A 12,105-nucleotide genomic window follows, 5' to 3' on the forward strand; every position below is an offset into this window, starting at 1 on the left:
ACAAGAATGTTTTTCTTAAGAAATGATGAGGTGATGGTGATGGTGCTTGTATCTTTATAAGCATCGTTTTCTCTTCTTTCTTCTTCCTCTTTAATAGCATGAGCATCCTCTGAAGTGATCTCACTGGGTCAGTGCACATGGGCCTTCAGGTTACTTAAAAGGTTACTAACACATGAAACAAATTCTACATTTATTATTTGATTTTCTCTGAAGGGTTTATAGAGGACTTACAAAAGAATTATGAAACTATAGACAAATAATAAATATATAGTTTATAGTAATATAGAAATAGATAGTGAAGTGAAACTGCTTTGTATATTTTATGACTTGTTTTTACTCACAGGGACGTTAAAGGCAAATTTACATCACCAAGTCTGCCCTACCTGCCCTACCGTAGAGCAGTGATCTTACTGGACCTGTCAGCGCAGAGAACATGTGCACCTTATCAGCAAGATGACTGTGAGCTCTGCTCTTTAGATAAGACTCGTATAAATGACAGGAAGATTCTCTGCCAATCTGTCCCTCAGTCTCTATGTGTTGTCTTTACAAAAGCATCATTTCTGAATTTGAGGACACAAGAAGAACCCTTCAGAAGAGGATGGCTGAAAGAGAGGACAACCAAAGAGATAAAGGGACGGGCAGAGGCACAGAAGAAATGCCAAACAGGTCAGCTACAGAGAAGTCAATGCAATTGTTTTCTTATCTATCAAGCTGTGCAGACAAAGTTCAAAAAAGGACTTTCTGACAAGTAAGAGGATTAAGTCCCTCCTGCGAGTACTGGAGATTATATTATACTAAATGCTAAATGTTGTATTATATAAATATGTGTGTGTGTGTGTGTGTGTGTGTGTGTGTGTGTGTGTGTGTTTGTGCGTGCGTGCGTGAATGTGTGTGCCCTTCTATGTTTTGCGGTGCTCCTGCAGTACAAGGTTACAGTTCAATGGCCAAAGTTTGGACGCAAGACAAAAGACAGAGCAAGACCTTTATCTGGGATGTCTAACAAAGCAACGCCTGATAATCGTATCTGTGGCTGTTGGACTTTTCGCCCTGCTAATTATCATCACTGTAACGGCTCTTGTGCTCACCAGAAAGTCAGGTATGTTCTTAAACCTGCTTTTCATATATGAGTCACAAATGATGTCCTTCTGGTTGGAATAACATATCAGTGTTAAGCACATGTTGATATGCCGCCCGTCACCATTTATAACCTGCACATCGAACAAATCGAGACAAAGCGCATATAAAGTATGGACAGACTGAGCTTATATTCCCCCCCCCCCCCCCCCCCACACACACACACACACACACTAGAGGTCTTCACGGATCCAAAATTTCGTGCCCGAACCCTAAGAAACCCCTTATTGTGCGATCCGGAACCGAACCAGACCCATTTGAAGAACCGAGAAATGCCGGACCCGGACCCGTCTGTTATTTGAAAGCTGGGGCCCGAACGGACCCGACCCCGGCCGGACGAAACGGACCCGATCAGCACCAACTTCACAGCTGATTAATATTAACAAGTCACCGTTAGTCAGCTGTCAAAACAGACCTTTTTGTCCTGCCTGTGTGACGCAGCCTTCTCCCCTGTGCCTGTCCGTGCATATAATCCATCCTCCGCCAAGAAAGTTCATAAAACACATCCAGGTTTCCTGGTATCCATGTCGTGTTGATAAAAACAGAGATGCTAATCCACTAGTTATCTCAGATTAAAAGTCCACTTGCTGTCATTCAAACGGATGACAAACGCGCGGCTTGTTTAGAAGCCACACACACGTGTTACACGTAACTGCGCTTACTTTCTTCTCGTCTTTGGCCACAATTTACATAAACAAGGTTTTACCTCGTTATGCTCATTTTCTTTGAGCTTTTTCTGTCCTCATCAGCGTAGAAGGTATCCATCATTACCGGCTTGTGCTTCAACTTTTCTCTGAACCTGCAGTCACGTGAAACGTCACTCAACTCGTTGTTGTGCTTTCTTATGTTTTTTTCCACTTTAATTCCCGCACGTTCTCATGCGAATGACACACTGTTGCAAGTTAAAATACACACAGACACACAGCACTTTAATCATGATCCCTTTCTAATCACTGCCGGGTCTTCCCGGATCCATTCGGGTATTACACATAATGTTGAACAGACCCGAAACACACACACCAATGGCACAGCCTTCACTTTGAGCACCTTCGCATGCTACAATAATATGTTTTTTGGTCCTAGAAAAAAAGAGGGCTGTAAAAAAGAGGCTTCTAAATCTCCACATATTCCAACTCTGAAGGCATCAGCGTTCATACCTCACTTAAACAGTCCTGTTGTAGGTTTTGTAGCCTTGGTATTTTGATCAAAATAATGCCATTGTCCAAAGTTCTTTTTGATTAGTTAGATTAGATATTAAGTTGTTGTGATTACACGCGCTGTTGATTTTAAAGGCACACTGCACCATATGTTCATTGTTTGGCAACAGCTCCAGTCGGTTTTATGATGGAGAGATTTCAGAGAGATAACTACTGCAACATTATAAAGATTACCTGCTCACTTATAGGAAGCTTAAAGAGAAACTTAACAGCGTGGAGACTGTGGCTGTGTTCGAAATGGCGTACTATATACGACATAATATATACTACACACTACATGCTATTTACTGCATGCATATACTGCATACTGCGTACTATATACTACATACTACATAGCTATAGCGCCCCCTTCTGCTGGACTGCTGCTGATGTCCGTCATTTCAACTGCCGCTGTGCCGTTCTAGATAGACTGGTCCGATGCATCCTGGAGATTTTATCAGAATCTGTACGACATCCGGGTGTTTTTGCCATACAGCACATTTTGCTTTTATATATATGAAACCTTAAGAGCGATTCACACTACATGTTACCAGTCACAATGACTGAACTACTAAACTGTTTTACAGTACTGCATATGTGGCGATGTTTTTCTGCTTTCTAATCAGGTTCCTCAGCTCCTCTCCCTTCGTTTTCTACTGGTGGAGACATGCTGGATTTCCTGGTACAGTCGGGTGATATCAGCAAACATGACGGCCTCTTGGCAACCTGGTTTCACAGAGCCAACAGCAAGGAGGAAATGAACAAAGCTCTCACAAGTAAACTCCCTCCCACTTACACACAGACAAACTTGGTCTTCTTTGATGGTGCTTTTAATGATGTAAAAATGATAACACTCGTCTGTAACTAGGTAAGAGGTTAACAAACTGTACTGTACAATAAAACCATTATGCTCCATTTAATATATGACAGAACTTCAAACAGCTGTTCCTCTTTCTCTCGTCCCCTCAGGTGATTCCATGATCCTGGAGGCAGATGTCACTCTGAAGGGTTATGGAACACCCAATGAGAAGCCAATCCCTATCATGGCCCACCCTCCTGACATTGATAGCGACAACACTCTAGACGAATGGATGAATGCCGTTCTGGCCTCTGGAAAAGGTACGTTTCGGTAGAATAGAACAGAAATGTTTCTTTGCGTCTACAGAAGCAAAACACAGATTTGAATGCCCTGTGTCTCCCTGCAGGAGTGAAATTGGATTTTAAGTCTCTGGCATCTGTGGGTTTTTCATTGGACCTGCTTAGAGAAAAGAACAGCAGCAGAGGAATAAACAGGCCTGTGTGGCTTAATGCAGACATCCTCCGGGGTCCCAATGTACCAGAATTCATGCCTCAAGTCAATGGAACCAGGTAAAAATGTGTGTCCATCAGCTCCTTTTAATTCACAAGCTTGTGGTCATGTGGTCATGAATTACTGCTACATTGACAAGTAAAAAAAAGTGAGCTAAAATCAGATTTGGGAGAGAAGATATGCTAAAAAAACATTTAGCCACCTTACTATCCTTCTGTCAGCAACTCACTGCCCTACACGGTACAGTCAGTAATTTTCCTACTTGCTTCCTTCCTACTTTTCCAGATTTCTGGAGTTAATTCAGGAGAAGTTCCCAGATGTGACTTTGTCCCCTGGATGGATGGTAATACATGTGCACAGCCGGATTTTTCTCACTGTGTATTGGCCTAAAGATGGTTTTAGTCAAATTGATGTCAATCAAAGCTGACACTGCTTCTGTTTGACAGGTTGCCTATGCTCCCCCACTTTTTATTGAAACCTACACCAGGCCCATGATGGAGGACATGTATAATATGATTAAAGATGTCTCCCAAAAGGTAATCTTTATAATACAGGAATAAAATGAAAAAAGGTAGTAAAAAGCCTCATTAAAGCTGGAGTAGGCAACCTCCTGCACCATACATGAGGTGTAGGAGGTTGGACTGTTGGGAGGAGGAGCTAGAACTACCTTCCTCTGCTATCTTTAGCTTGTAAAGGTAACTCATCTCCAATAGAGTCAGAGCCAGCATTTCATAGGCTAACATCCACGCCAACCAAAGGGGTTTAGTAGGTGACTAGCTGAAGGCTTAGTTCCTACAGTGTATCTACCAGAGAGGAAAAGGAGTTTGTAAGCGTTTCAAGTTGAATAGGCAAAAACCCAAGTTTTGCACACAAGATCACGCCCAATTTAATGTACAGGAAGCGCTGCAGTAATATTAAGACATGATGATTTAACAATTCTATTCAATCTTTAAAAAAGAAACTTTATAAACATTGCCATGATTGCCATGATGCATTTTATCTCATGGTCCAGCAGATCCACTATAGCAGGAAATCAACTAAGAACTTTACAGCAGGAAACCGAGGATTCTGTTTCTGCAGTGAAAAATACTAAAGGAAATCCATGTCCAAAGAAATGATCACTTTAGAGTCTAACAAGTGGTGTGATACAAGCAGTCAATTATCCATGAAGCAATGACACTTCATTTTCAAATCTGCAATAATACATTCAGTCTATTCGTCTCCTCAGGTGACATTCCCAATCCACGCCCTGCTGGTTCACAGTGGCTGGCAGCACATCAGCTGGCTCCTAAATCAGTCACCACGGTAACAAAGACAACTTAAATCTGTATCATGGCAATGAATGAAGATCAATGATTTATAAATCAGAATAACCCACTCCTCAGTCATAACAGGCATTCAAGTGATAACCAGCTTTTTCTCACACTGAAAAAAATCTTGTTTGCAGTTTGTCTGCATTTTTAAAAGTTGTTCATGTTCATGTTCATGATAGACTTCTTTCTTAAACACTCCTTATCTGGGAACTTTTTACAGAGGAAACATTTTTTCAACCACACTCAGAGAAGCTGGTCTCAAACTAAAGCCGTCAGACTTGCAGCTTGAAATATTGTTAGTGAAGTCTGATTTTGTTCACATGTTTATGTTCATTTCCAACGAGAAGATACATTATGTTGCACTTTGTGACACTGAGACTGTTTTGGTGTTGTGATTTGGTTTCCAGCTTCAGCCTTACATTATGGCAGGGTTCAACTCACCCAAACATCAGTGACCTGCTGTTCGTCCGTGACAACAGCCACCCCGCCAGAGTCTACTACGACATATACGAACCGACACTGTCTGAATTCAAACAGGCTGCAAGTAAGGAAGGAGCAGTTTAACCAACAGAAACTATATTCAGTCAGTCAGCTTGTTACAAATATCATTTAATAACAGAAAAGCTGTTCAGCACTTTAAAGAAAGAATGCAAGCCTTAACATTATTATTACTTAATAGATTAAAAAATATAGTTTGAAAGTAGTTCATTAAAAAAAGAAAGAAAAAAGTATCAATTTAAAAACAGATGGCGGTTCACAAGCCCAGTGTTTCAATTGGCTCATCTGGACTTGACAGACAGAAGATAATTCGTGAAAGGACAGGGGTCAGATCATTGGCAGTCCAAATGTTAAGTTTCAATATTCTATCTTGAATCTGGTGGTTTTTGTTTCATTAGTCAAATTTGAATGACTTGACCTTTTGATCACAAGAATACTTTGGTGCTTGGCTTTTATTGAATTAAAATACTTTTATTGTCAAGGCGTGGTCATGACCTGAGAACAAACCCCGAAGTGCTTCGGCAACGGGCCTTTTGCTGGGAGTCAACAGATCTGATGGAACAACAGGCCCTGTCCAGAAAAGATGTAGACACACAACTTCAGCAGATCGTTTTGTTTGGGCTCACAATATATAGCAAAAGTAAAAATGCAAAAATGCTAATGCAATAATGCAAATGCAAAAGTACATGCCAATAGTTTCCATCAACTACAACTCTTACAGAAAAGCAGTACAACAGGTCCTCTTTCAGGCCGTGTTGTTAATGAGCCATGTTCATCTTCCCTGTGAAGAGCATGTTTGCCTTCTGCAAATCTTTCATAATTCCATTTAATATACTGTGTAACTGGGACATTCTATTCTGTTTCACAGTGAATTCAATTATTAATATAAAGATATAATACCCATAAATGTTATGATCTGTAATACATTTGATCAGGTTTTGTTGTGGATTGTGGTGGAGGGTGGCTGTGCACCAGTTTATTTTGTAGAGTTTGGCATCTCCCAAAACTGATTCTAAGGGTTGAGGGAAACTCTGACCAAGAATGACTTAACTCTCAATAATATCCCAACTCCTGTTTATCATGTGATCTATAAGCGCTGCATTTGTACAGCATGTTTTAAAGGCTAACATGAGCATGCAGAGACAATAACGCCCTTTCAGTCGTTTGAAAAGAGAATTCTTGTGATTTGATGTGACCCTATTCGAAGAGCACATTTAAAATCCAGAAAGCTTCCGAGTAATATCTTCTGACTCTGACAGTGTGAAGGGAAAATAACATGTTAAGATAATACAACATTAACTACATTGCATTGCTCATAAAGAGTTACACCTTTAATTTGGTTCTTCATAACAGAATATTCTCATTGGCTGCCATGTTTGGTGATACAAAAGTAAAAAAGATTGTTTACACTTTTATCTGTTGACAAGGTTAAAATTGTTGTTTCTGTTGAATTATTAATGTATAGATTGTGCTTACAGAGCAGCAGGGCCGTGTGAGGAGATTCTATCCTGGAGGAGACCTGATGGACTTCCTCCATCCAATTCACAACTCGGACACCGACTTCCTGTCAACAGTCACACAGCCCAACAGCCTGGAAGTCCACTGGTTTACAGTCAGCAATCGGACCTCCTTGTTGGCTCACCTTTCAGGTATGTTGGCATATAAACTAATTTATATTTAACTAAATATAACTTGCTACATCTTATGGTTCATTCTGCTTAACTGGGAAGTTTTTGTGCTCTGAGACAAAAGGGGCCAAAATCTCATTAAATGTTTACATTCATATTTTACCTGCCTGCACTTACCTGCCTAAAGTTTGATATGTCAAACCTGTCAAATTGAAGTAATAGTAGTAAGCTGCTATTTAGGAAATACTTGTATAAGGACATTTTTATTGTTCAGAAAAGTTCACATGTAACAGTATAAAAACAGAACTTCCTTCCTACTTCCTATAATTATTATTTTCTATTCTTATCATCCATGCATCCATTATCTATGCCGCTTATCCTGTTCAGGGTCACGGTGGGGCGCTCACATTCACACCTACGGGCAATTTTAGTTAGAACCTAAAGAGCATGTCTTTGGACTGTGGGAGGAAGCCGGAGTACCCAAAGGAAACCCACGCAATGCGAGGCCCACTTCGTCCAAACCGGGATTTGAACTAGTAACCTTCTAGGAGTTAGGCATTGCTAACCACGGTACCACTGTGCAGCCCCTCTATTCTTATCAGGTCCCACTAATCCAAATACCTAGGAAAAACTAATGTACATGTAAAGCATGTACAGCCATTGCAGCCTTTGGGAAAAAGTAAAATAAGGATCATAAGATCATGATGTCTCAGACTTTCTAAAATAGAAATAAATTAAAAGAATAAATCCCTCCCATGTGTTGGTGTCTAATGTCTAAATGTGTACTTAAAACAGTCTGTACGTATGTTGCTGTATGTATGTAATGGAAAATCTATAATGGCAACAGTGGTCAGTTTTCTGTACAGTGTAAATGTATATTTTCACAGCTTCTCACTGCTCAGTCAGTCCTTTATTTTATTTTAAGATACATTTTTGGCCTTTATGCCTTTCTTGATAGAGAGGACAGTGGATTGTGTCCGAGACAGGGGGAGAGAGAATGGGGGGATGAAACGTGGCAAGGGGCCGAGGGAGGGGGCCGAGCCCAGAGCTGCTGCATTGAGGAGTATAACCTCTGTACATGGGCCACCGATTTAACCACTGAGCTAAGCTAGCGCCCCAGGATACATTTTTTAAACGAGTGTACATCTGTAGACACAGTTGTTGTGACTATAAAGTCACTGTGACAGTAATGAAGCGTCCATCCTGTTCACCTTTACTGGCTTGTGTCTAACACTTCTGTGTGTCCAGAAGGTGCAGGTGGTATGTTGGTAGTTCAGGTGTCTTTTGACAGCAACCAACCTGGAGTCCCGTTGGTGGAAGGTTCTGGACAGAGCTCAGAGGCCCTCACACTGCAGGTATTTGAATGAAAAACTGATTTTTAGAGGCTTTTCTCTGTTTTCTTTTCTTTTTTATGGGATTAGATGGAGACGTGGTAAAATACTGCTCTGTTTTATATCCACAATGTTTTATAGCTCAGACAGTGACGTTATCAGCTAACTGCTCTGTGTTGTACAATATGTGGTGCAAATGTCTTGTAGAAGTCAAATGACATGTCTTTTGTCTTTTTTCACAGTTTGGTTTAATTCTACATTTTGATAGGCCAGTTACAGAATTCTACAGTCTGTTATTTCTGAAAAGCAGAAAGCTGCTTTGAAAAACTGACCCATGCTGTGGACAGAGTTCTAATCACAGACTCTAGAGGACCACGTCTTATCATGTCAATATTTGTTGAGAAAAGTCGGGTAAAAAAAGTCTGGTAAATTAATGTCGACTCCTCAACTGTGTCAAAAAAAAAGAAAAAGAAAAAGAGAAGAAAAACAGTATTAAGAGATTAAAAGACACCTCTGTCTTTACTAAATCTTAACATAACACAGAACCCAGACATTTAACGTAATTAATTATTTACTGTACTTTTGTGCAGCTCATATTTTTATGTTCCATAGAGCACAATTGGCCTTTTTGTGTGTATGTGTTTGCAGGACATCCTGCAGCTGCTTCGGCAGAGAGCTGATATCCCCTGGGCTGTTTACCTGCGGATCCACACTCAGCAGCTTCTGGAAGCCTCTCTTAAACTACTGCACTCAGCCTACAGCAGAGAGCAGCTGTACAGGCCCATCTGGATTAGCATGGAGGCTTTACAAAGCACTGACGAAACAAAGGTATGTAGCTTCCTCCTGCCTGAGTGTTTTGCTTCCACCAACATGGGCCTCTGATAACTGTGCTTCACTTTACTGCCGTCATATCTAAATCATAGTTTGTCAGTCCATAATGAATTTCTGTCCTATGTCCATTACTCCGTCCGTTATGCAGTTGGCACAAAATACCCTATAGCTTTTGATCCTTTTAGAGCTGCATCTCTGACAGCTATTTATGAATGACCCCAAATTTCCTCAAGCTAACTCAAGACTAATCCAAAAGAGAAAAGGAGGAAACTGTTTCTCCAGTTTTCTACACCATCTCACTGCATTACACCTGTAGGAGCATGTCAAAGTGTGCTTGAAACCCAAAAGGGCTCCTGAAGGCTGTGCAATGCAAATGCTTTCTCATCCTGGTTGCAAATACTGATGGTATGTCACAACTGCTGTTTTCTTCATATATGTAGTTTATGTTAAATATTCTGCTTCGTCACATTTATGCTTCTGGGTGAAGGTCTTCAGTCGCCTCTGTCTGCCACCCCAAGTAGAATTTATGTCTTGATGAATGTCACTAAAAGAAGTTGCTCTGAGCATCTAATATTGCTGCACAAGGCTTTTCCTTTGAGTTTGTTGAAAGCCTGATGTGTTTGTTGAAGACGCAGAGGGGTGTCCCAAAGCATCAGCACCTAGGACTGAGAGCAGGCTGGTCTGTGTTTGTATGAGTTTGATTGTTTAGGATTTAGATTCAGAGCCTCTGCTATCAGTTTGTAAACAGGATATTACAAGTCCAGTCCATTCACCAAGGTCAGGAACTTTCTCTCTCTCTGAGACATGCTGAGAAGGTCTTGCCTGCTTTATTTACAAGTAGGCTCAACCACTGCAATGCACCATTCAGGGTCCCCCACAGAAAGTCTATAAATCAGTTACAACTCATTCAGAATGCCGCTACAGTTTAAACTAAAACATTTCGCTCACTTTAGATGTAAAGATACTGTATGTCCCAGGTGGACCCCGCCCACAGACTGCTGCTCACTGTACTGAGAACAAAGAGCCTCCGTGAAGCTGCTTTCTGTAGTTTTGGATCCAAACTGTGGTCAGCAACATCATTCAGACATTTAAGTGACTGTTGCTTTTACCAAAGATCTGTAATAACTGCTCTATTTCCAATTTGATATTTCAGTGTAATATTGATGAGAGTAAATGCAGTCTTGAGGCTGAGTGTGATAGATTACACAAACCATGCACCATTCAAAATATAGCCCATGATCTTAATAAGAGCCTAAGCTATTGTAAGGGAATGAAAACAAACTGCTGCCAAACAGAAGACAGAATTAAATATATAAAACTCTATTGGAAATACAAAAAGTATAAGTATATTGTTTACAGTTTAGAAACAATATTGTCAAGCCAATACAACTTAAAACTAATATGTCATACATAATCAGGGGGAGGAAGCTACAAAGCAACCTTGTTAATGTATTATTATTATTATTATTAATATGGAGTTAAGTCCATTTTCAGGTGCTTGTATTTGTGTGTCTCTTTCACTACATACATCACAGTAATGTTAATCCTCTCTGCAGGAGTTTGTATCCACAGTAGAGAGGCTGTTCCCTTACATCACCCTCGTCTTTCAGGAGCATAACTGGCCTCCTCTGATCCCTGCGACAATGACTGGCTTGTCTCAAAGGGTGGCTCTACACCTGAACACAGCATCACTGCCAAAAGGACAGGAGGCACTTAAGTCTCTTGTGGAACTGAGGGACAAATATGACCTTATAGTAGAAGGGGACACAAAAAACACTGCAGACTTCAAAGAACTTATGACCCAGCGTAAAGGAATAGCAATTACCAACCTCTACATGATATCTCACCAGTCCTAACTGAGGATGAATATGACCCCCCAGAACTACAGTACTCAAAGGATATGTGTGTCACTCAAAGGATATATGTGTTATAAAGTTCTTTTTTAATTCATTTGAATATACATATGATATTCAGTGAGGCTTAATACCCTGACTTTTATTTTGAAGGACCATCAGCTGATATAGCTTATCACTGATGTATCATTGACCATGGCTTTTATGGAGAGAAAAATCATCTAACATGGTTCTAAATGAACACACTACACTTGACATGTATAGTAATATCCTTCATACCTCTCAGGTTACAAAGAGAGAGGAGTTTTCTATTATGAAGTGACTCTATAGGAGTTGCAGAAACAAGACAGAACAGTCATTACTATGCTGTTCTTGCTAATCTTTACACTTGTGTACCACTATTATTGGCATCATAACCATAAGTATGTATTACCTGTTGTTGTTGTTGTTGTTGTTGATGTTGATGATGTTGATGATGTTGATGATGTTGATGATGTTGACGATGACGATGACGATGACGATGATGATGATGATGATGTAACAAGAACATATGTTGTTGTTGCTCTCTTTGCCTGTCTCTATCCTGCATCTCCTTCTATCCCACTTTTTGGCCAATCCAGTCGAGCCAGTCTGGTTCTGCTCGAGGTTTCTGCCTGTTAAAAAGAAGTTTTTCTGCCAATGTGCCGAATGTTGCTAATAGTGATTGATGTTGGGTCTCTCTCTAAACAACAAACAGTATGTTCTAGACCTGCTCTTTTTGTATAGTGTCTTAAGATAACTTTGATTATGATTTGGCGCTATACAAATAAATTTAGATTGATTGATAGTTTACAACCAAAGCCATTGGCATTTTAAGTTCAATTGCCCATGCTGCTTAAGTTGTTAATGTACTTGTCACCATCATCAGCCATTGGCATTTTGGTTTTAAAATAAAGTGTGGTCATGACTAATGTTAGTGCATTCAACTGGAGGCAGCAGAAACCAGAAGAAATGAATGCCTCAGTCAGGAGGA

The 12,105-nt window shown here is 40.3% G+C and overlaps 1 protein-coding gene across 1 annotated transcript; it reads left to right on the forward strand.

Moving 5' to 3' along the window:
- The first annotated feature begins 598 nt into the window (after window positions 1-598).
- fam151a (family with sequence similarity 151 member A) lies at window positions 599-11,096 on the forward strand. Its single transcript, XM_069685564.1, is given in 13 exon segments — window positions 599-666; window positions 924-1,096; window positions 2,957-3,106; window positions 3,300-3,449; window positions 3,536-3,698; window positions 3,925-3,982; window positions 4,086-4,175; window positions 4,868-4,944; window positions 5,360-5,496; window positions 6,929-7,099; window positions 8,327-8,433; window positions 9,058-9,237; window positions 10,776-11,096. Coding segments are annotated over 13 exon segments (1,845 nt in total).
- The last annotated feature ends 1,009 nt before the right edge of the window (window positions 11,097-12,105 follow it).

The sequence above is a fragment of the Semicossyphus pulcher genome, unplaced genomic scaffold (assembly GCF_022749685.1).
Source record: "Semicossyphus pulcher isolate SPU_LCO1_2020_fin unplaced genomic scaffold, fSemPul1.0.p SCAF_7, whole genome shotgun sequence".
Classification (NCBI taxonomy): domain Eukaryota; kingdom Metazoa; phylum Chordata; class Actinopteri; order Labriformes; family Labridae; genus Semicossyphus; species Semicossyphus pulcher.